Here is a 26335-nt window from a genome sequence, read left to right on the forward strand (position 1 = left end):
AGGTGAAAACCATCACTCCCCAATCAGTCAACAATCAATCATCAATCAGAAGACACACCTCCTCCTACTTCCTATCCTATCACAGTTCCTTCCCCATGGTTTAAAAACCCCATCATTTGTTTGCTCTAGAGCAATCTCTAGCTCAATCTCTAGCTCAATCTCTCTGTAAATGCCATGTCTGTAGGTCTCTGTGTTTCACTCTCGCTTTGTGTCTTAACCTCTCTTTTGTTTAAGCACCTCCATAGCACTTTGTTATCACCTGTGAGTATTGTTTTTGGTTATGGTGTTTGTGTTTGTTTGCTGGTGGGAAAAGGTGGAAACCAAGACAAGTCACCCATGGGCATACACTACCCGTAGGTGAACTTTGTTAAATACACTAGTTAGAACTGGGCGGACCACCCACTGTATTTTTGGTTAGTTAGTTAGTTAGCTGTTGTTAAAGTAGGCTAGTCTAGCTTAGGGGTGTTTTTGAATACTTATTGTTTCTTTCCTTGGGTCCAGCTCAGCCCCTTTTCCTGCTCCCCCCATTACCGTGTGTTTATAAATAAACCTGGAGTTTGACGGTAGATTTCTGTTGTCGTGGTTATTTCGTTCACACTTTTACTTTGTCACAATAATAATTTGCATGAGTTATGTTACGGGTCTCATTACCATCCCCCCTAGACTGTCGGGCCAAAAGGGATTCGTAACATAAGTGGGCGCTCATCCGGGATCTGTCATAACTGACACCCATGCCGCTCATGTAGATTGTTGTAGTGGTATAGTTCAGTGTTGAGCGTCATAGCTGAAGTAGCATTAGTGTTTGCTATTTTCTTTGGCACTTGTGAAGTAGTGTAAAATGACTACTTTTGATTTGAAATCCTTTTTGGATAACCCTTCGTGGGAGGTTTTTGACAAATGTCGTAGAGTTGATTTAATGACCTTGGCTGACCATTATTCAGTATCGATTCCGCAGAGTTTAGTTAAGGCGGAGGTTAAACGGCTAGTATTAAATGTATTGTTGGAAGAGCAGGTACTTGTGTTACCGCTGCCTGAGCCTACTACCCCTGTAGCGGATGTTGCCGCTCCCGTAAGCCCATTGGTGTCTGATAACGAGAGCGAGGCTAAAACACCAGCCACATTGTCCCGTTTTGATCCACTCTCCCCACTGTCAAATGGTGAATCCAGGAGGGATGTCCGTTTAGCACAGTTCCAACTGGAGGTGGAAGAGAGAGCCCAAATTAGGCGAGAGACTCTCCAGTTGGAGATGTATAAAATAGAGGCAGAAAAAGAACGAGAACAACGGCATTTGGAGATGTGTAAAATTGATGCAGACAGAGAACAAAGGCAGTTGGAGTTCAAAATGCGCCAGATGGAACTGGAGGCAGAGACAGCGAGGCTAGCCTCTGGTCCTACTGTGCCTGTTTGTGAGCCGTCCTCACCTGCTGTGTCCTCAAACATGTTTGACATTAGTAGGCAGATTGCCTTAGTACCTTTGTTCAGAGAGTCAGAGGTTGACTCCTATTTTTGTGTATTTGAGCGTATAGCCGTAGCATTGAAATGGCCTGAAGAGGTATGGTGCCTATTACTTCAGTGTAAATTAACTGGTAAAGCCCAAGAGGTTTTGTCAGCGTTACCTCTGGAGGACAGTTTGAATTACGAAGTGGTCAAAGCTACTGTTCTTCGTGCCTATGAGCTTGTGCCTGAGGCATACCGACAGAGATTTAGGTCTCATAGAAAGTCTTCTAGTAAGACTTATGTGGAATTTGCTAGAGACAAGGGAAATCTGTTTGATAAATGGCATGCTGCTAGTAAGGTAACTGATTTCAACTCTCTCCGGGAGTTAATCTTGTTGGAAGAGTTTAAAAATTGCTTACCCGAACGCATTGTAGTTTACCTAAACGAACAGAAAGTATCCTCCCTGGCAGAAGCGTCTGTGTTGGCAGACGAGTTTGTGTTGACGCACAAGAGTGTGTTTTCGGCTCAAACTGAGAGTAGAGCCACTGAGTTTCCTACCTTTAGCCCTAGTCGGCCAGCAGTAGTATATCAAGCACGCCAGAAGAATGAGCGTCCCTGTTTCTATTGTCATAAAGTAGGACATATGATTAATGATTGCTTCCTGCTTAAACGCAAACAAGGGATGCCTCTTCGTGCCAAGCCACCAACAGGTGTTGCTCTAATTCGTACGGTTGTGAGGTCTGCAACAAAACAGGTGCCTCAGGGTAACTGTAGTTTGAAAGTCTCAGTCCCCGACCGCCGTTATGAACCATTCATTTTCGAGGGGTTTGTGTCCCTAACGAATGACGAAGCGTCTCAGCGACCGGTTAAAATCCTTAGAGATACTGGTGCGGCGCAGTCATTTATATTGTCTGATGTGTTGCCCTTATCTGACGATACATACTGTGGTTCCAGTGTGATAGTGCAGGGTATTGAAATGGGTTTTGTCCCAGTGCCATTGCACTTTGTGAAAGTACACTCTGAGTTAATCAGTGGAATATTCAGAGTGGGGGTACGCCCTATGTTGCCAGTGAAAGGTGTGACCTTTATAATGGGTAACGATATTGCCGGAGGAAAGGTAGTACCCGTATTGGAAGTATTGGATAAAAGTGACCACTCTCTCTCGAATGAGCTGGCACAGAGTTATCCACATGTGTTCCCCGCTTGTGCTGTCACTCGTGCTCAGGCACGACAAGAGAGTGACGTGATAGATTTGTCAAACACTGTTCTGTTCAAAGAGGTTGATCAAGAAGATGGATTGTGTGATACCTCTGAGAAGCTGATCACCTCTGACAAACAGCCCAGGAAAGAATCAAAGAACGTTGAACTTATTGCTGATGCAATACAGTTACCAGTCACTCGTGAGCAGCTGATTGCTAATCAAAACGTTGACAACAAGCTTGCTAAATGTTTTTCTAGTGTTGTCTCATTGGAAGATGTGAAGAAGAAGAACGTGGCTTACTTCATTGATGGTAATCTCCTCATGCGTAAATGGAAATCCCATGTTGACGCGGATGGAGATTGGAATGCTGTTTACCAAATAGTGATTCCTACAGACTTTCGACAAAATGTGTTATCCCTTGCTCATGATCACCAGTGGTCTGGTCATTTAGGAATCACAAAAACTTATGATCGGATCCTTCGACATTTCTTTTGGCCGGGTTTAAAACAAGATGTGGCTCAGTTCTGTCGGACATGCCACACATGTCAGATAACAGGAAAACCAAATCAGGTTATTCCTCCGCTCCTCTTTGTCCCATACCTGTCATAGGTGAACCATTCGAGCATGTGGTGGTTGATTGTGTCGGACCGTTACCGAAGACAAAATCGGGTAACCAGTTTTTGTTAACGATAATGTGTATGGCTACAAGATACCCCGAGGCCATTCCTCTGAGAAGGATTACAGCCCCGGTAGTGAGTAAAGCCTTAATACAATTCTTCACGACATTCGGGTTACCTAGGGTGGTACAAAGCGATCAAGGAACCAATTTCCTATCCAAGCTCTTCAGGCAGGTGTTAAAATCCTTGTCAATTACGCACCGTGTGTCAAGCGCCTATCACCCAGAGTCTCAGGGTGCACTTGAAAGATGGCATCAGACACTGAAGTCTATGCTACGTAAATATTGTTTGGAATCCGAGAAAGATTGGGATGAGGGAGTTCCTCTAGTTTTGTTTGCTGCTCGTGAAACTGTGCAGGAGTCCCTAGGTTTCAGCCCGGCTGAACTGGTGTTTGGTCACACAGTGAGAGGACCAATGAAAGTCCTTAAAGAACCGTTCTTGTCCCAAGAGTTGTGTACCAGAGATGAGAATGTGTTGGACTACGTTAGTCGCTTTCGTGAGCGCCTACACCAAGCTTGTGCTCTCGCAAAGGAAGCTCTGTCTTCCTCACAGAGGAGCATGAAAATACACTATGATAAAGAGGCTGTTTCTCGTCCACTACAGCCAGGTGACCAAGTACTGGTGTTATTACCTGTTCCAGGATCTTCACTGTCAGCTCGTTTCTCGGGTCCTTATTTAATTGAAAAGAAAATAAGTGAAACTGACTATGTGCTTCAAACTCCTGATAGACAACGCCAATCTCGTGTGTGTCACATTAACATGTTGAAAGCTTACCACACCCGACCCATCACACAGTTAGAGAGTTCAAAAACAGAGGAAGGTACTGCTGTCTCCTCTGCTACTACTGCTAGGATAGTGGACTGTCATATTGATGATGTTGATGGCTTGGAGTTGCGCAATACTCAGCAGCAGTGTGTTAGATTGCCCAACTCAGAAATGCTGCTGTCTATCCAATCCGGTCTGGTTCATTTAACGGATGGACAGGCCAATGATATTGTGAGGCTACTACACAGTTTTCCATGTCTCTTTAATGACGTTCCTACTCGCACAAATGTGTTGGAACATGACATTAATGTTGGAAATGCTACACCTATCAAGCAACACCCATATCGTATCAACGCTTCCAAGAGGAAGATAATGAGGGATGAGGTGAGATATTTGTTGGAGAATGACCTGGCTAAGCCAAGTTCAAGCCCTTGGAGTTCTCCTTGCATTCTGGTTCCTAAACCTGATGGTACGTCCAGGTTATGTACGGATTATCGAAAGGTAAATTCTGTCACAATGCCAGATTCGTTCCCGTTACCCCGACTGGACGACTGTATCGACACTATTGGTGCTGCTAAGTATGTAACTAAGTTAGACCTCTTAAAAGGTTACTGGCAGGTTCCGTTAACGTCACGTGCTTCTGAGATTTCTGCCTTTGTGACCCCAGACAACTTCCTACAGTACTCAGTCATGGCTTTTGGGATGCGAAATGCACCAGCCACTTTCCAACGACTGGTTAACTCCGTATTAGCTGGCGTTCCTAATTGTAGTGCATACCTTGATGACCTAGTGATTTATTCGTCTGAGTGGTCAGATCATGTTGACTCGCTAAGGGTAGTATGTGAACGGTTGGCAGCTGCTTCTCTAACCCTGAACTTGGCAAAGTGCGAGTTTGGGAAGGCTACTGTTACCTATCTCGGTAAAGAGGTTGGCCATGGACAGGTGCGCCCTGTTGATGCCAAGGTCTTGGCTATAACTGCATTCCCTGCACCTACCACCAGACGAGAGCTACGCCGCTTTTTAGGGATGGTTGGCTACTACCGTAGCTTCTGTAAGAATTTCTCTGCGGTAGTTGCTCCATTGACCGATTTGCTTAGTCCAGCTAGACCATTTGTGTGGTCCCCTGATTGTAAGAGAGCTTTTGAATCTGCGAAAGCACTCTTATGTAGTACACCTGTACTTGCTGCTCCAGATTTTGAACAACCGTTCAAACTTGAGGTAGATGCTAGTGCCAGAGGTGCTGGTGCTGTTCTACTGCAGCAGGACAAGAGTGGAGTGGATCATCCCGTTTGTTATTTTTCACGTAAATTTAATAAATGTCAAACAAACTATGCGACAATAGAACAAGAAGCTCTTGCTTTGTTGTTGGCTCTGCAATACTTTGAAGTATATATTGGTTCCAGTGCCCTACCCGTGATTGTATATACTGACCATAACCCCTTAGTTTTTCTCCACCGAATGTACAACCAGAACCAGCGCCTTATGCGTTGGGCGCTGATTGTACAAAATTATAATTTGGAGATCCGCCACAAAAAGGGTTCTGATAATGTGTTGGCAGATGCTTTGTCTCGTGTGTGAAAATGATTTCTGTATGTTTTGCCAGGTTGTTGCTTTGTTGTGAGTATTCATTGAAATACTGTAGTCGCAACCCCTAGGGTTGCTCTTTTAAGGGTGGGAGTGTTACGGATACAGTTATCCTGTGTGTGTGTGTGTGTGTGTATCCTGTGTGTGTGTGTTTCTTTTCTCTCCTTCTCCCCTCACAGGTGAAAACCATCACTCCCCAATCAGTCAACAATCAATCATCAATCAGAAGACACACCTCCTCCTACTTCCTATCCTATCACAGTTCCTTCCCCATGGTTTAAAAACCCCATCATTTGTTTGCTCTAGAGCAATCTCTAGCTCAATCTCTAGATCAATCTCTCTGTAAATGCCATGTCTGTAGGTCTCTGTGTTTCACTCTCGCTTTGTGTCTTAACCTCTCTTTTGTTTAAGCACCTCCATAGCACTTTGTCATCACCTGTCAGTATTGTTTTTGGTTATGGTGTTTGTGTTTGTTTGCTGGTGGGAAAAGGTGGAAACCAAGACAAGTCACCCATGGGCATACACTACCCGTAGGTGAACTTTGTTAAATACACTAGTTAGAACTGGGCGGACCACCCACTGTATTTTTGGTTAGTTAGTTAGTTAGCTGTTGTTAAAGTAGGCTAGTCTAGCTTAGGGGTGTTTTTGAATACTTATTGTTTCTTTCCTTGGGTCCAGCTCAGCCCCTTTTCCTGCTCCCCCCATTACCGTGTGTTTATAAATAAACCTGGAGTTTGACGGTAGATTTCTGTTGTCGTGGTTATTTCGTTCACACTTTTACTTTGTCACAATAATAATTTGCATGAGTTATGTTACGGGTCTCATTACCATCCCCCCTAGACTGTCGGGCCAAAAGGGATTCGTAACACTCGGTAAATTAAGATAATCACTCTAAGACTACACACTCTAACTACACAATTATCTTGGATACGAAGACAGCAAAGACAACTATGTAGCTAGCTAACACTACACTAATCAAGTCATTCAGTTGAGTGTGATAGTTACTACAGTGCTACGGTAGACGGTGAACGTGTTGGGCAGATAGGAGACGACGAAATACGATAATTACGCAATTATCTTTGATACAACGACGACTATGTAGCTAGCTAAGAAGAAATTGCTAAGATAAGACAAATCAGACCGTTGTACTATAATGAAATGTAATGAAATGTAATGAAAAAGTTATACAACCTGCAGACCGAAGCGCGGATGCGACCGGCTCGCTCCAACCCGGAAGTTATTGGGTGTCAGTAACATGTAGAACAGTTGAGACCTATGTCAGTAACATGTAGAACAGTTGAAAGCTATGTCAGTAACATGTAGAACAGTTGAAAGCTATGTCAGTAACATGTAGAACAGTTGAAAGCTATGTCAGTAACATGTAGAACAGTTGAAAGCTATGTCAGTAACATGTAGAACAGTTGAGACCTATGTCAGTAACATGTAGAACAGTTGAAAGCTAACATGTAGAACAGTCAGTAACATGTAGAACAGTTGAGACCTATGTCAGTAACATGTAGAACAGTTGAAAGCTATGTCAGTAACATGTAGAACAGTTGAGACCTATGTCAGTAACATGTAGAACAGTTGAAAGCTATGTCAGTAACATGTAGAACAGTTGAGACCTATGTCAGTAACATGTAGAACGGTTGAGACCTATGTCAGTAACATGTAGAACAGTTGAAAGCTATGTCAGTAACATGTAGAACAGTTGAGACCTATGTCAGTAACATGTAGAACAGTTGAGACCTATGTCAGTAACATGTAGAACAGTTGAGACCTATGTCAGTAACATGTAGAACAGTTGAGACCTATGTCAGTAACATGTAGAAAGAACAGTTGAAAGCTATGTCAGTAACATGTAGAACAGTTGAAAGCTATGTCAGTAACATGTAGAACAGTTGAAAGCTATGTCAGTAACATGTAGAACAGTTGAAAGCTATGTCAGTAACATGTAGAACAGTTGAGACCTATGTCAGTAACATGTAGAACAGTTGAAAGCTATGTCAGTAACATGTAGAACAGTTGAGACCTATGTCAGTAACATGTAGAACAGTTGAGACCTATGTCACTAACATGTAGAACAGTTGAGACCTATGTCAGTAACATGTAGAACAGTTGAAAGCTATGTCAGTAACATGTAGAACAGTTTATTTATTTATTTCACCTTTATTTAACCAGGTAAGCAAGTTGAGAACAAGTTCTCATTTACAATTGCGACCTGGCCAAGATAAAGCAAAGCAGTTCGACACATACAACGACACAGAGTTACACATGGAGTAAAACAAACATACAGTCAATAATACAGTAAAAAAAAAACAAGTCTATATACAATGTGAGCAAATTAGGTGAGAAGGGAGGTAAAGGCAAAAAAGGCCATGGTGGCAAAGTAAATACAATATAGCAAGTAAAACACTGGAATGGTAGTATTGCAATGGAAGAATGTGCAAAGTAGAAATAAAAATAATGGGGTGCAAAGGAGCAAAATAAATAAATAAATTAAATACAGTTAGGAAAGAGGTAGTTGTTTGGGCTAAATTATAGGTGGGCTATGTACAGGTGCAGTAATCTGTAAGATGCTCTAACAGTTGGTGTTTAAAGCTAGTGAGGGAGATAAGTGTTTCCAATTTAAGAAATTTTTGTAGTTCGTTCCAGTCATTGGCAGCAGAGAACTGGAAGGAGAGGCGGCCAAAGAAAGAATTGGTTGTGGGGGTGACTAGAGAGATATACCTGCTGGAGCGTGTGCTACAGGTGGGAGATGCTATGGTGACCAGCGAGCTGAGATAAGGGGGGACTTTACCTAGCAGGGTCTTGTAGATGACATGGAGCCAGTGGGTTTGGCGACGAGTATGAAGCGAGGGCCAGCCAACGAGAGCGTACAGGTCGCAATGGTGGGTAGTATATGGGGCTTTGGTGACAAAACGGATAGCACTGTGATAGACTGCATCCAATTTGTTGAGTAGGGTATTGGAGGCTATTTTGTAAATGACATCGCCAAAGTCGAGGATTGGTAGGATGGTCAATTTTACAAGGGTATGTTTGGCAGCATGAGTGAAGGATGCTTTGTTGCGAAATAGGAAGCCAATTCTAGATTTAACTTTGGATTGGAGATGTTTGATATGGGTCTGGAAGGAGAGTTTACAGTCTAACCAGACACCTAAGTATTTGTAGTTGTCCACGATTCTAAGTCAGAGCCGTCCAGAGTAGTGATGTTGGACAGGCGGGTAGGTGCAGGTAGCGATCGGTTGAAGAGCATGCATTTAGTTTTACTTGTATTTAAGAGCAATTGGAGGCCACGGAAGGAGAGTTGTATGGCATTGAAGCTTGCCTGGAGGGTTGTTAACACAGTGTCCAAAGAAGGGCCGGAAGTATACAGAATGGTGTCGTCTGCGAGAGGTGGATCAGAGACTCACCAGCAGCAAGAGCAACATCATTGATGTATACAGAGAAGAGAGTCGGTCCAAGAATTGAACCCTGTGGCACCCCATAGAGACTGCCAGAGGTCCGGACAGCAGACCCTCCGATTTGACACACTGAACTCTATCAGAGAAGTAGTTGGTGAACCAGGCGAGGCAATCATTTGAGAAACCAAGGCTGTCGAGTCTGCCGATAAGGATGTGGTGGTTGACAGAGTCGAAAGCCTTGGCCAGATCAATGAATACGGCTGCACAGTAATGTTTCTTATCGATGGCGGTTAAGATATCGTTTAGGACCTTGAGCGTGGCTGAGGTGCACCCATGACCAGCTCTGAAACCAGATTGCATAGCAGAGAAGGTATGGTGAGATTTAAATGGTCGGTAATCTGTTTGTTGACTTGGCTTTCAAGACCTTAGAAAGGCATGGTAGGATAGATATAGGTCTGTAGCAGTTTGGGTCAAGAGTGTCCCCCCTTTGAAGAGGGGGATGACCGCAGCTGCTTTCCAATCTTTGGGAATCTCAGATGACACGAAAGAGAGGTTGAACAGGCTAGTAATAGGGGTGGCAACATTTCGGCAGATAATTTTAGAAAGAAAGGGTCCAGATTGTCTAGCCCGGCTGATTTGTAGGGGTCCAGATTTTTCAGCTCTTTCAGAACTTCAGCTGAATGGATTTGGGAGAAGGAGAAATGGGGAAGGCTTGGGCGAGTTGCTGTTGGGGGTGCAGTGCTGTTGACCGGGGTAGGAGTTGCCAGGTGGAAAGCATGGCCAGCCGTAGAAAAATGCTTATTGAAATTCTCAATTATGGTGGATTTATCAGTGGTGACAGTGTTTCCTATCTTCAGTGCAGTGGGCAGCTGGGAGGAGGTGTTCTTATTCTCCATGGACTTTACAGTGTCCCAGAACTTTTTAGAGTTAGTGTTGCAGGAAGCAAATTTCTGCTTGAAAAAGCTAGCCTTGGCTTTTCTAACTGCCTGTGTATAACGGTTTCTAGCTTCCTGAACAGCTGCATATCACGGGGGCTGTTCGATGCTAATGCAGAACGCCATAGGATGTTTTTGTGTTGGTTAAGGGCAGTCAGGTCTGGGGAGAACCAAGGGCTATATCTGTTCCTGGTTCTAATTTTCTTGAATGGGGCATGTTTATTTAACATTGTTAGGAAGGCATTTTTAAAAAATATCCAGGCATCCTCTACTGACGGGATGAGATCAATATCCTTCCAGGACACCCCGGCCAGGTCGATTAGAAAGGCCTGCTCGCTGAAGTGTTTCAGGGAGCGTTTTACAGTGATGAGTGGAGGTCGTTTGACCGCTGACCCATTACGGATGCAGGCAATGAGGCAGTGATCGCTAAGATCTTGGTTGAAGACAGCAGAGGTGTATTTAGAGGGGAAGTTGGTTAGGATGATATCTATGAGGGTGCCCGTGTTTAAGGCTTTGGGGGGGTACCTGGTAGGTTCATTGATAATTTGTGTGAGATTGAGGGCATCAAGTTTAGATTGTAGGATGGCTGGGGTGTTAAGCATGTTCCAGTTTAGGTCGCCTAGCAGCACGAGCTCTGAAGATAGATGGGGGCAATCAGTTCACATATGGTGTCCAGAGCACAGCTGGGAGCAGAGGGTGGTCTATAGCAGGCGGCAACGGTGAGAGACTTGTTTTTAGAGAGGTGGATTTTTAAAAGTAGAAGTTCAAATTGTTTGGGTACAGACCTGATAGTAGGACAGAACTCTGCAGGCTATCTTTGCAGTAGATTGCAACACCGCCCCTTTAGCAGTTCTATCTTGTCTGAAAATGTTGTAGTTTGGAATTAAAATTTCTGAATTTTTGGTGGTCTTCCTAAGCCAGGATTCAGACACAGCTAGAACATCCGGGTTGGCAGAGTGTGCTAAAGCAGTGAAAAGAACAAACTTAGGGAGGAGGCTTCTAATGTTAACATGCATGAAACCAAGGCTATTACGGTTACAGAAGTCATCAAAAGAGAGCGCCTGGGGAATAGGAGTGGAGCTAGGCACTGCAGGGCCTGGATTCACCTCTACATCGCCAGAGGAACATAGGAGGAGAAGAATAAGGGTACGGCTAAAAGCAATAAGAATTGGTCGTCTAGAACGTCTGGAACAGAGAGTAAAAGGAGGTTTCTGGGGGCGATAAAATAGCATCAAGGTATAATGTACAGACAAAGGTATGGTAGGATGTGAGTACAGTGGAGGTAAACCTAGGTATTGAGTGATGAAGAGAGATATTGTCTCTAGAAACATCATTGAAACCAGGAGATGTCATTGCATGTGTGGGTGGTGGAACTAATAAGTTGGATAAGGTATAGTGAGCAGGACTAGAGGCTCTACAGTGAAATAAGCCAATAAACACTAACCAGAACAGCAATGGACAAGACATATTGACATTAAGGAGAGGCATCCTTAGTCGAGTGATCAAAAGGGTCCAGGGAGTGGAGAGGTTGGTTTGGGGTCACGGCGATTTAGACAGCTAGCCAGGACATCGGTAGCAAGCTAGCATAGGATGGAGGTCTGTTGTTAGCCACCTCTTGCGTTCCGTCAGTAGATTAGTGGAGTTCCGTGTTGTAGAGGGGAATTAGTCCAAATCACACAACAACAAAAAATAAAAACAATAGATATAGTTATAGAGGCCCAAGAAGAAACATGTTAATAATAAAAATAAATAAATTGCCCGATTGTCTATTCTGAGAGCATCCGGTAAGACAGCTAACGGTTAGCAGGCCGCAGATGGGCATTCAGGTAACGTCGCGACGGAGGAGCCAGCCGGATCTCCTTCGGGTAGATAACGTCGGCAGTCCAGTTGTGAGGCCCGGAGGGCCGTGTAGGCAGTAAAACGGGTCCGGATAGGTGACTGCAGCCCAGGAGTGATTGACGGAGCTCAGGAGTGGTTGACGGAGCTCGCTAGCTCCGGAGTAATTGATGTTTGCTCCGGAATCGACGAAAGCAGATAGACACACGGATAGCAGCCAGCTAGCTGTGAGATCCGGGAGTGAATGTCCAGAGAGCAGTTGAAATCCAGGACATGGAGAGAAAAATCGGTCCGGTATGTTCCGTTCCGAGCCGCGCTGCGCCGTACAAAACTGGCGATAGATTTTCGAGTTAAAGGATAGCTAATGACCACAAACCGTGGTTAGCTGAATACGAACGAGTTGCCAGTAAAGAAGCTAACTAGCTTCTGATTAGCTTCTGGCTAGCTTCTTGGAGGATTGCAGATTTGATTGCAGATTTGAGGTAAATAATACGTATTTATACATATCAATTGGTGAGGCAGGTTGCAGGAGAGTGTATTGAAGATGAGTTGATGGAAAATAAAAATAAAATGTATGTGAAAAAGTTGTAAATATATATATATACACGACGACAAGACGAGGACAAATCTAAGTTGAAAGCTATGTCAGTAACATGTAGAACAGTTGAAAGCTATGTCCATCTTGGAAGAAAAAGAACAGTTGAGACCTATGTCAGTAACATGTAGAACAGTTGAAAGCTATGTCAGTAACATGTAGAACAGTTGAGACCTATGTCAGTAACAAGAAAGCTATGAAGTTGAGACCTATGTTGAACAAAGCTATGTCAGTAACATGTAGAACAGTTGTCAGTAACATGTAGAACGGTTGAGACCTATGTCAGTAACATGTAGAACAGTTGAAAGCTATGTCAGTAACATGTAGAACAGTTGAGACCTATGTCAGTAACATGAGAACAGTTGAGACCTATGTCAGTAACATGTAGAACAGTTGAGACCTATGTCAGTAACATGTAGAACAGTTGAGACCTATGTCAGTAACATGTAGAAAGAACAGTGAAAGCTATGTCAGTAACATGTAGAACAGTTGAGACCTATGTCAGTAACATGTAGAACAGTTGAAAACAGTAACATGTAGAACAGTTGAGACCTATGTCAGTAACATAAGTAACATGTAGAACAGTTGAGACCTATGTCAGTAACATGTAGAACAGTTGAGACCTATGTCAGTAACATGTAGAAAGAGACCTATGTTGTAACAGCTGAGACCTATGTCAGTAACATGTAGAACAGTTGAAAGCTATGTCAGAACAGTTGAACAGTTGAGACCTATGTCTAACATGTAGAACAGTTAACATGTCAGTAACATGTAGAACAGTTGAGACCTATGTCAGTAGAACAGTTGAAAGCTATGTCAGTAACATGTAGAACAGTTGAGACCTATGTCAGTAACATGTAGAACAGTTGAAACCTATGTCAGTAACATGTAGAACAGTTGAGACCTATGTCAGTAACATGTAGAACAGTTGAGACCTATGTCAGTAACATGTAGAACAGTTGAGACCTATGTCAGTAACATGTAGAACAGTTGAAAGCTATGTCAGTAACATGTAGAACAGTTGAGACCTATGTCAGTAACATGTAGAAAGAACAGTTGATGTCAGTAACAGCTATGTCAGTAACATGTAGAACAGTTGAGACCTATGTCAGTTGAAGTCAGTAAATGTAGAACAGTTGAGACCTATGTCATAGAACAAAGACCTATGTCAGTAACATGTAGAACAGTTGAGACCTATGTCAGTAACATGTAGAACAGTTGAAAGCTATGTCAGTAACATGTAGAACAGTTGAAAGCTATGCTTTGACACAGCTATTATGTATATGATGTTGAAGAGTAAATGAATGATAAAGATAAAAAAGCGAAGAATATGTATATTACACACCCACCTACAAATATATACATACACACTTACATACATATTAACTATATATATATATAAAGTACCAATCAAAAGTTTGGACACACCTAATCATTCAAGGGTTTTGCTTTATTTATACTATTTTCTACATTGTAGAATAATAGTGAAGACGTCAAAACTATGAAATAACACATATGGAATCATGTAGTAACCAAAAAACTGTTAAACAAAATACATTTTATATTTGAGATTCTTCAAAGAAGCCACCCTTTGCCTTGATGACAGCTTTGCACACTCTTGGCATTCTCTCAACCAGCTTCATGGGGAATGCTTTTCCAACAGTCTTGAAGGAGTTCCCACATATGCTGAGCACTTGTTGGCTGCTTTTCCTTCACTCTGGGGTCCAACTCATCCCAAACCATCTCAATGGTCCTTAAGTAAAAAAAGACTTTGATGTACTACATAAGTAGTTTTTTGGGGTACCTGTATTTTATTTTTTATTTTACTTCACTACATTCCTAAAGAAAATAATTAACTTTTTACACCATACATTTTCCTTGACACCCAAAAGTACTGGTTACATTTTGAATGGTTAGCGGGACATACAAATGGTCCAATTCACACACTTATCAAGAGAACATCCCTGGTCATCCCTACTGCCTCTGATCTGACGGACTCACTAAACACACATGCTTCGTTTGTAAATTATGTCTGAGGAATGGAGTGTGCCCCTGTCTATCCATTAATAAAATAAAAACTACAAAATGGCGCCATCTGGTTTGCTTAATATAAGGTATTTAAAATGATATATACCTTTTTACTTTTACTCAAGTAGTATTTTATTTAACTGACTTTCACTTGAGTCATTTTCTATTAAGGCACCTTTACTTATACTCAAGTATGACAATTTGGGTACTTTTGCCACCACTGGATCCCTCAGTCACCTCTCTTTCTGTGACTGTCTCTCTTACTCCCTTTCTCTTGCTTCTTTTCTCTGTTCCCTCTGTATCTGCGGACAGTGCTACTAGAGACCATGTTATAATATCCAGACGAATTTTCCCCAACGTACTGAAGATCAGTTCGAAGGACATCCTCAGGTTACTCACAACAGCGAAATGCAAGATTAAGATATTTATTGTCTCTTGTCTCTGCTCTCCCACTTTGTGTGTCCCACTTTCGGGGTCCCACTGTTATACTGAATACTTATGTAAATTATATTTCCCTTTTTTTTAATAAATTAGCAAAAAAAAAATCTAAAAACCAATTTTTGCTTTGTCATTATGGGGTACTGTGTGTAAATTGATGAGAGAGAAAAACAATGGAATCCATTTTAGAATATGGCTGTAACGTAACAACATTTGGAAAAAGTCAAGGCGTTTTGAATGCACTAAACTGCAGTATACTGTATAATATGTTCCAATAATAATATGTTCCATTTAGTTTGTGTCCACATAGTCATCCATCCACCTTTGAAAGAAGCCTAAAGCTACAATATGTTTAAATCTTTTCTGTCAACTCTCTCCTCACCAATCTGGTGAACATCGCACATGGCATCTGAAGGAGGAAATATATTTATATTTTGCAACCCATCCAGGAGCCTTGAAGTTGAAAACAGGGTATGAAGAGGAGGAAGAGAAGAAGGAAGAGAAGGATCAGGATGAAGAGAAGAGGGAGGAGGAAAGAGAACTCACATTTGGAATTTGCTGTAACTAATTGTGTAGATTTAGCTGATTCTGATCATCAGGTCAGTCAGTATGCTTTGACGAACTTCCTACTTTGAAGTCTCACGGGCAAAGCCCACTCACAATTCAGCCAGAGATTAAATCACACAGCTAATTAACTGAAAACATAATCTTATCTCAAGAGGACTGCAGAATTGCACATTAAATCACTCATAAACAAAAAGCATACAAGTATTTTAAAAAAAGATGCACATCCCATGGTAAGAGCCATTGGCACTACTTTTTTGGGACAAGCTCTGAGCAAAAGCACTGTGACCTAAACCATAAAGGTTCAGCTGGTGTCTCGCACCTGAGAGACCAACGACTGTGTAAATACGTCTTGTTCTGTGGCAGCTCTCAGTAAACACGTAACAGACAGCCTTAAGGCTTATGTGTCATCTATATGAGTCAGAAGCATTTACTCTAGTGCCAACATTTACTACAGAGTGTAAATAGGATCATTTTAGTCCTAAAGTCAGTATCATCCAAAATAAAGATTTGCAAGACATAAGGAATCTAGGGTATGTAACAGTTTTCCTTGGGTTGGATTTATTTCAATCCTGCCCACATGCCCACAGCTGTCAGCACCCAAGTAATCGTACATTCGGAGCGCAGCTGCATGAAACCTGAACCTGAACGTAATGCAGACTGACTGTGGTACATTTGATTTGACTTTGGATATTCCTGTTTGGGACCATCAGTAAATTAAGTACATTAATTTACACAATATAGGACAATATTTTCACATTTCCAAATTTAAATAACTTTCCAATACATTTCAAACCAACTATAAATTGTAGAAATCAGAAAAGTATTGAAAGTATTGAATGCAGAAAAAAGATAATTAAAAGATATGCAACATGAAAATGTTTTCAAATTTACACTGTGTAATTTGCTGACGGTCCCTAACTAGCCCCACTGATAGCCTGTCCATAGCCAAGCCAACTTTGCCAAGGTAGTACTGTACACAGGCCGGCTGAAGCTACAGTAATTGGCGAATGAACCTAAGCTACTTCCGGATCTGGTTAGACTGTTTCAAATGATCTAGAAAGGTGAGTGACTAACTGTATACCATTTTGGCAGAGTGAATGTACACACACATCAAAGCACACATCCAAGACCAAAATCTCTTTCTCAGTGGCATTTCCTAATGAGGAGGTTTGAAACCGAGGATCAGTTTAGCCCCTCTTTAAAGCAAAACAGAAAACACAATACAGTACAGTAAGAAGTACAAACCATCTAAATGTTCCTGACGAACAACTACATTAAAAGGGAAGAGGTTAAAGGGATGGTTTGAGGTTTTGGCAGTGAAGCCCTTTTTTTAAACAAATTCTTATTTTCAATGACGGCCTAGGAACAGTGGGTTGACGGCCTGTTCATGGGCAGAACGACAGATTTCTACCTTGTCAGCTCAGTGGTTTGAACTTGCAACCTTCCGGTTACTAGTCCACCGCTCTAACCACTAGGCTACCCTGCTACCCCTCTACTATCCATCTATCCCTTTTTTTATGTCTCTGGGTCCAGTATGAAGGAAGTTAGTTTCGTGAGCCAACGCTAACTAGCGTTAGCACAATGACTGGTAGTCTACAGGAACAGCTAGCATAAAAATGGTATCCACAAATGGTATCCATCTGACTCTAGTAGATAAAAGGCTTAATTACCAAAATCTCGAACTATCCCTTTAAAGTGAAACATTCGAGTCTATATAGCTTTGAACTATTTGAACCAGCTTTCCCTGATAATTTTTTATTTTTTTTAAATGTGTGTGATGCCTGTGAAGCCTATTGCCGCTGGCTAGCAGGCTATAGAGCTAAGCTAGTGCTCCCAGTGGTCTATCCTCCCTCACATGTTCAGTGTGTGTATCGCTGAGTATACAGTCATTACAGAGCAGAGGAGGTTGCAGTAGGGGAACAGTCAGACTTACAGAGTTTTTCAGAGCTGGATGAGGGTTGAAATTTAGGTTGATATTGAATGGAATCCAAATCCATGTTAGTGAAGACTATAGCCTCAGGTTACTGAGCTCAGCCTGTCTAATTAGCTTTTCCAGTGCATCAGCATGCATGGCTTTGGCTGTGTTTAGACAGGCAGCTCAATTATCATATTTTTTTTCACTAATTGATCTTTTGATCAATCAGATCAGCTCTGAAAATGTTCTGATGTGAAAAGTTCTGCTGCGATTGGTCCAAAAAATAAAAAAATAAGGGAGGGTTTGGCCGGGGTAGGCCATCATTGTAAAAATAAAAATGTGTTCTTAACTGATTTGCCTACTTAAATAAAGGTAAATAATGGATCAGAGCATGTATAATTATGTGTCCACCACGATGCAAAAGGACGCTTGTCATAAGATGCCTGGAAACAAGAAGCTTGAAACCAGTACTACTCCCGTTACATGGGAAGAACGTGTCAAAACGTGCAAACAGAATCCCCAAAAAGAGAGAGCCTCTCCCATGAGTCATGGAAGTCTAATCTGTATTTTTCAAGGGCACATCACAGGGGTGCTGGACCAAAGAAAATGTGTAGAAATGAAGTAGGACTCGCACACACAGTTGCATTCACTAGCCTAATTAAAGGATCATTGTGTCTAATGGAGCAATTGTGTGTGCAGGTCAGTGTTTTATTTATTCATGAGTCCTGGAAGAGCAGGGGTTATTGGGATTCTTAGGGAGAAGAAGTGAAGGAGGGGCAGGAGTGAAGGAGGGGCAGGAGTGAAGGAGGGGCAGGAGTGAAGGAGTAGCGGCATAGAGAAGTGGAGGAGAGCAAGAGTGCAGGCAGGAGATGCAGCACTACTACTACTCACATACTGAGAGTTATCCAGCGGAGCCATGGCCACAGTCTTGAAGTTATCCATGAGCACAGCATCAAACTCCTGCAGGCCGGCGCTGGTGTGCACCACCCGGTCTTTGACGAAGATGCTGACAGCTCGGAGCATGAAGGAGACAAACAGGTGGATGTGGATGTAGTTCCTGGTACAGTGGAGACGCCTGACAGGAAACAGAGGCCCAGGAAATGTTACAATTTCTAATAGTTGAGACACTCTGAAAATATAAACTTCTATAAGCAGCGTGTGGCCGCATTGTGTTAGCAACCACCTTCTGTATGAGCACTAACACACCAGGCATGTGGCCGATATTCTGGTCAGAGGCCCGCTGGTTTAGCCCATAAGAGTATGTTATAACCATGTTATGACCCCTCTACAGTCTAAGCTCTGTCTAAGCTGGGGGAAGGGGAGGGGTGGTCTACTAAGCTATATGGAATTGTTTTAAGAAGGTCATACCAAGGATCATTTTGCTATTTGATCTTGAATTTTTTTTCAACAATAAAAAAACCACATTGAATAACAAATTCACTACATGGAACAGATAGCCCCGCAATAAGTTTGTTCTGAAGTGTCTGTCCTATGTCTGAAAGATAACCAAATCAAATAAAACTTTTTTTAAAAATGATCACATATACATATTTAGCAGATGTTATTGCGGGTGTAGCGAAATGCTTGTGTTCCTAGCTATAACAGTGCAGTAGTATCTAAAAATGACTCACAACAATACACACAAATCTAAAAGTAAAATAATGGAATTTTTAAAATGTATAGTCATTAGATCGAGCAATGTTAGAGTGACTAAAATACAGAAGAATAGAATACAGTATATACATACATATGAGGTTAACTTCACTAGGGTAGGGGGCAGCATTCGGAATTTTGGATGAAAAGCATGCCCAAATTAAACTGTCTGCTACTCAGTCACAGAATATAGGATATGCATATAATTAGTAGATTTGGATAGGAAACACTCTAAAGTTTCCAAAAGTGTTAAAATAATGTCTGTGAGTTTAACAGAACTGATATGGCAGGCAAAAACCCGAGGAAAATCCAACCAGGAAGTACTATTATTTTGAAAGGCTGTTTTTCCATTGAAAGCCTATCCACCATACAAAGACTTTGGACCCAGTTCACAAGCTCTGCACCTTCCTCTACATGTGACCAGTCTTTAGGCACTGTTTCAGGCTTTTACTCTGAAAAATGAGGGAGATACAGCACTTTCAATCAGTGACCAGTGGAAATTTCCATTCATCAGCCATGCGCCTGATCGAGATCACGCCTTTCTTGTTTCTCCTTTCCTATTGATGAAGCTTTTGTCCGGATGAAATATTATTTATTATTTATGACAAAAACAACCGGAGGATTGATTTTAATCATCGTTTGTCATGTTTCTACTAACTTTTATTATACTTTTTAAAAACTTAAATGCCTTCTGCATTCGAAATACTGGACAAAATGCTCAAACAAAAAGGAGGTTTTTGCTCATAAAGAGAGGGACATTATCGAACAAAACAAACGTTTATTGTCTATCATGGAGACCTGGGAGTTCCACCAGATGAAGATCATCAACGGTATGTGATTAATTTTAATGCTATTTCTGACTTTTGTGACACTCCTTGGCTGGAAAATGACTGTATGCGTTTCTGTGGCTAACTAACATAATCGCAAAGTGTGCTTTCGTCGTAAAGTGTTTTGGAAATCTGACACAGCGGTTGCATTAAGGAGATGTTTGTCTATATTTCCATGAAAACACTTGTATAGTTTATCAATGTTTATGATGAGTATTTCTGTCATTTTATGTGGCTCTCTGCACTTTCACCGGATGTTTGTTTGAGACAATGCATTTCTGACCACAACGCGCCAATGTAAACTCAGATTTTTGGATATAAATATGAACTTTACCGAACAAAACATACATGTATTGTGTAACATGATTTCCTATGAGTGTCATCTAATGAAGATCATCAAAGGTTAGTGATTAATTTTATCTATATTTCTGCTTTTTGTGAATCCTCTCTTTGGCTGGAAAAATGGCTGCGTTATTCTGTGAATAGGCACTCACCTAACATAATCATTTGGTTTGCTTTTGTCGTAGAGCCTTTTTTTAAATTGGACACTATCGCTGGATTTACAACAAGTGTATCTTTAAAATGGTGTAAAATACATGTATGTTTGAGGAATTTTAATTATGGGACTTCTGTTTTGAATTTGGTGCCCTGCAGTTTCACTGGCTGTTGACGAGGTGGGACGCTACCGTTCCCACGTACCCTAGAGAGTGACTAGTGTTCCATTATTAAAGTGGCCAGTGATTCCAAGTCTATGTACATAGGGCAGCAGCCTCCAAGGTGCAGGGTTACGTAACTGGGTGGAAGCCGGCTAGAGATGACTATTTAACAGTCCGATGACCTTAAGATAGAAGCTGTTTTTCAGTCTCTCAGTCCCAGCTTTGATGCACTTGTACTGGCCTCGCCTGCTGGATGATAGCGGGGTGAACAGGCCGCGGCTCGGGTTGTTGAGTTCCTTGTCACATCTACTTCTGCCTCTGCTACGCCCTCTGGTGTTCATCCGGTGTCTTCTTGACCTGCAGTTATTCCCCTGTACACTCCCTCTCTCTCCCTCTCCCTCTCTGTGTGATTGTGTGGTTGAAGACAGGTGTGCTGGAGTCAGAGCAGATCCCTACCAGCTGCAACTCGTTCCATAATCAAGACCTCTACAAATAGCATGGGAGTGGCAAAATGGAGTCGTGATCAGATTTGCCGAATGGAGGGCGGGGGAGGGCCTTGTAGGCATTTAAAAAAAGTTGAGTAGCAGTGGTCCAATGTTTTACCAACTCAAGTACTACTGTACGGTCAGTGTTGGTAGAACTTCGGTAGCGTATTCCTCAAATTTGCTTTGTTAAAATCCCAAACTACAATAAAGGATATGTTTTTTCCAGTTTGCATAAAGTCCAGTGTAGTTCTAAGAGGGCCATCGTGGTATCGGCTTGAGGGGGATTATACACGTCTGTGACTATAACCAAAGATAATTCTCTTGGGAGGTAATATGGTCGGTATTTTAGGTTGGGTGAACAAAAGGACTTGAATTTCTGTATGATATCATAATCACACCATGAGTGCTTAATCATGTAACATACACCCCCGCCTTTCTTCTTCCCGGAGAGTTCTTTATTCCTGTCTGTGCAATGTACTGAGAACCCAGATGGCTGAATAGATGGGGACAATATATCCCGTTAGAGCCATGTTTCCATGAAACAGACTACGCTACAATCCCTGATGTCTCTCTGGAAGGAGATCCTCACTCTGAGCTCGTCTACTAATTATCCAGAGACTGAACATTTGAAAGTAATACACTCAGAAGCGGTGGGTGGTGTGCACACCTGAGTCGGACTAGAAGTCCGCTTCTCCGCCAGCAGTGTTTTGGAGCCGTCTCTGGAACAAGTTAAATATATATAATATAATATATATAACCCTGGGTGGTACGAACACAGGATCCAATTTGGGAAAGTCATAATCCTGGTCGTAATGCTGGTGAGTTACCGCCGCTCTGATATCCAAAGGTTCTTTCCAGCTATATGTAGTAATGCAAAATGGGCTAATTATGGGCCAATAATGCAAGAAATAACACACCAAAAAACTAAATACTGCAAAGATGCTTAGGAGCTAGAAGCAGAGCTGCCATATATGTTGGCACCATCTTACCAGAAGAAGATCAGGAGAAAAAAATTGGGGACATGTATTTAACCCACTAAACAGTATTCATGTATACTTCCATTCACTTATTCAGCTGCTACCAGGGTACCTTCAGACCAATCCTGTGAAGCCTGTGGGCGTCTTAGAGAGTCTCACCTTTCCACAGAGGTCATAGTAGAAGTTGGCAGACTGGCTGTACCGACTACAGACAAGTCCCTAGACGTTTGTGGGAGTCACAGAGCAAAACGGAGAACACCGTCGTGTTCACGAAAGTCTAATCTTTCCATAGAGGGGTTATAACAGTTTCAGACGTTACAAACGATTTTGTGAGAAGACCGATTTTCATGATGACTCATGAACTGACAAGCACCGCTTTAGCTCTGTCACCATTCACTGCATATGCGGAAGTGCAACATAGGGTGATGTGGTTGATTGAGACGCATCCAATGCAAAAGATATCTATGGCTTAAACTGACGTATTTATGATGGGGATTTTTAAAATTATGTTAACAGAATTTCCACGGGTGCGCGGACATCGTTTAGCAGTTTGTCTCATTTCTTAAGGCCGAGATTTTAAACCATCGTCTCGACTGTTAGATATGAATGGGACATAATGGTCTTCCACACAACTGTGTAAGACCAAATCGCTTACTTTTTGCCCAGGGCAATCACATTTCCTAAGGTCCACAATGTTCTGCAGTTTTGCTGAAAACCCCAATTTGCAACTAAGTAACCAATCAAAAACACCCATAACACGCTGACCACACCACTCATGTCACGTACATGAGCATTGCAAAATAAATGTACACATACATGTTATTCAATCATTGCACCCACACTGTTTGTGCGCATCAAGGTGCTAAAATAGAACTTCAATTTGTGACTGTCACCTCTACTCCTGCTCCTCCCATCCGGCGTACAACGTCACCAGAGTACTAGCCACCCGTCCTGGCACTCATCATTACGCACAGGTGTTAATCATTATGATTAACACCTGGACTTCATGACCTTCATCATCCCCCATGTTCACTCACCAGTTGATATTGCTATTGTGTATCGGCGTTCTGCCTCATGTTAGTGTCATGTTTTTGTTTTTGTTGTTTTATTAAAACGTTTCACCTGGACCTGTTTCCGACTCACCATCCCATCATCACAGAATACCAACTCAAAATATGGAAGCAGCAGGACAACCGGACATCTCCCAGATGATCGACGAACAAGGTGACCTTCTTCATCAACACCATGATCAGCTGGCTCAACTGGGGACGGCCATGGAAGATGTTCTCCGCAGTCTACAACATCTCAACAGCAGAGGATATTATAGAGCCAGTCTACCCAACGAGTCAGCACACCAGCCCTTCCAGCAACCCGCTCAGGTCAGCGATGCCCGTCTATCCCTCCCTGAGAAATATGACGGGACACCATCCAAGTGCCGTGGCATTCTCCTTCAGTGCTCCCTCTATTTCGCAGATCAGATTTTTTTTTTTTGTAAATTGAAATTTGCTATCGTAAATGTTAGCAACACCTCCACCTTTGCGGGATGCACGGGGGATATGGTCACTAGTGTAGCCAGGAGGTGAGGCCTCATTTAACACAGTAAATTCATCAGGCTTAAGCCATGTTTCAGTCAGGCCAATCACATCAAGATTATGATCAGTGATTAGTTAATTGACTATAATTGCCTTTGAAGTAAGGGATCTAAACATTAAGTAGCCCTATTTTGAGATGTGAGGTATCATGATCTCTTTCAATAATGACAGGAATGGAGAAGATCTTTATCCTAGTGAGATTGCTAAGGCGAACACTGCCATGTTTAGTTTTGCCCAACCTAGGTCGAGGCACAGACACGGTCTCAATGGGGATAGCTGAGCTGACTACACTGACTGTGCTAATGGCAGACTCCACTATGCTGGCAGGCTGGCTAACAGCCTGCTGCCTGACCTGCACGGTGTCGATTGTCGGCGTCTAGGATCTGAAACCATCACACACACCACCCAACCACTCACTGTGGAGCCCAGTCACCAGGAAAACATTCCCTTCTTCATCACTAGTGCACCAGTTCACAAGATCATCCTCAACCTACCTTGGCTTCAGCACCATAACCCTACCATCTCATGGTCGAGGGTGAGAATCACAGACTGGTCACCTGAATTCCGGAGGACCTGCTTCCCTGTCCCCTGTGGTTCCACGTCGGATGACAATTGGTTTCTTCTTCATGGCCAAGAAGGAGAGGGATTACGCCCTTGTATCGATTAACAAGGACTCAATGACATCACCACAAAGTATCGGTACCCTCTCCCGCTGGTGCCGTCAGCCATCGAGCAGCTCCACAGGGCCAGGTTCTTCACCAAACTGTACCTGTGGAGTGCCTACAATCTCATTTGCATCCGGGAGGGGGATGAGTGGAAGACAGTGTTCAGCACAATGTCTGGTCTAGGTCCAAGAGGCTTCTAAACAACTTCTACCCCAAGCCATAAGACTCCCTGAACATCTAGTCAAATGGTTGGTTTGGTCTCCAGCAGACGACGAGGCCTTTCGTCTCCTCAAGGAGAATTTCACCTCCGCCCCCTTGCTAAAACACCCAGATCCCATGCTACCTTTTGTGGTTGAGGTAGACGCATCAGAGGTGGGTGTGGTGGCAGTTGTCACAAAAACAGAGGGACCCATTAAAAAATGTATTCTTGTGCTTTCTTCTCCAAAAAACTGCCCCCCCACAGAGAAGAATTACGACGTCAGCAATCGGGAGATCTTGGCAGTGAAGTTGGAATTAGAGGAGTGGAGACACTGGATCGAGGACGCCAAGGAACCATTCGTCATCCTCACCAACCATCGGAACTTTGAGTACATACGGACAGCGAAGAGACTGAATCTGCGTCAAGCCAGGTGCGCCCTCTTCTTCAATAGGTTCAACTTCAAGCTGACCTATCACCCAGGTTTTAAGAATATCAAGGCCGATGCCCTGTCCCGTATCTACGATTCAGGAGAGGGTCCTTTCCAGAGGGCACCCATAATCCTATCCTCCCAAGTTGTGGGTCCAGTGGTTTGGGACGTAGATGTGGACATCCGCCAGGCTCTAGAGAGGGAACCCGTACCCTGGAGTTGTCCTCCCACGCACATCTACGTTCCCACAGGGATAAGGTGCTAACCTGGGCACATACAGCTGTTGTCGCTAGACATCCAGGTTTTTCTCGCACCATCCATTCCCTCACTGAGAAAAACTGGTGGCCCACTTTGGTGCAGGATGTTACGTAGTATGTCAAATTCTGTTCCGTGTTTTCTCAAACCAGGCCTCCCGGCGTATAATGATTACTAGAAACTAACTTGGTTTAACGTTACCCTTTTATATGTGGATTAATTGTCGGAGTAGAGGACCTTGTGCATTTCAGGTAAAATAACAACCCAGTGATTATATCCCAATAAAAATTTGCTAGCATCAGCAAGCTAGCTAGCTATTGTCATAAATGTCTAATATTTTTCGACCTGTCCCCAAATTAATATAGTTGGTTCAGAGTTTGCTTTGACGTTTCAACCTGCGTGTCCTGATCGCATCTGGTGTGGGGGGACAAAATCCGCACGCACGCTTGCGGTCCGGTCAGCATGTTAGTGTCCTTCTTTGAGGATTGACTCTAGGACAGGCTGCTCTCATAGACTCTAACCGTCTCCAGAAGTCTCACACAATTTAGCTGGATATTAGACCAAATTGGTTATGCTTTGCCCAGGGGAATCAAATTTCCTTAGTTCCAAAATGTGGTGCTGAAAATCTAATTATCTATTAAAAAACAACTGCTAAGTGCCCGTTATTTGAGCTTGGAGGACTATTAGGCTAAACGAGGAGAACATTACAGATTTACTCTGAAGTTGTCAAGATACTCTTTCCGAGCCACCCACTCTCAATGATTCTGGGGACTGTAGAGTCAATCCCTGAGTGTGCTCTGTTCAAAAGCTCCATTAATACATTAACCGGAGAAAGAGTCTATTCATTCTTCGGAAACGGCTCTTAATAAAGAGACCTCTCCCACGCTGTGGAATAGCCTGTGTGCTCCCTCTCTCTAGTGTACTCAGGGCTAAAGCACTGGCCTTACACATCAGACAAAGCTAATAGGCAAGGCCACAAACATTTTAAGACAGCCCTGGTTGTGTTTCGTCATGTAGCCCAATACATGTAACCCAATATTGCAAGCTCTGATATTGCTAAAATGTGGAATACAAGTAGTCAATTGTCTGCCCAACATACACAAACAAATAGCAAGACATTGAAATGACATTTTAAAGAACCTCCTAATGCATAACTGGTTAAAAAGGATTTTGTATCTTTAGTCCCTAGTCTTGCAATTAAGTCAGGGTGGAATCAC

At 42.7% G+C, this 26335-nt stretch overlaps 1 protein-coding gene across 1 annotated transcript in view; it reads right to left on the reverse strand.

Annotated features, from left to right (window-relative positions):
• The window catches only part of LOC115119027 (parathyroid hormone 2 receptor-like), a 117808-nt gene that overhangs the window by 58464 nt on the left and 33009 nt on the right, over positions 1 to 26335 (reverse strand). The window contains exon 7 of the mRNA XM_065017213.1: positions 18274 to 18457. Coding sequence (XP_064873285.1) covers positions 18274 to 18457 — 184 coding nt within the window. The remainder of the gene's footprint in view (positions 1 to 18273; positions 18458 to 26335) is intronic.

Source organism: Oncorhynchus nerka, linkage group LG1, assembly GCF_034236695.1.
Source record: "Oncorhynchus nerka isolate Pitt River linkage group LG1, Oner_Uvic_2.0, whole genome shotgun sequence".
NCBI lineage: Eukaryota > Metazoa > Chordata > Actinopteri > Salmoniformes > Salmonidae > Oncorhynchus > Oncorhynchus nerka.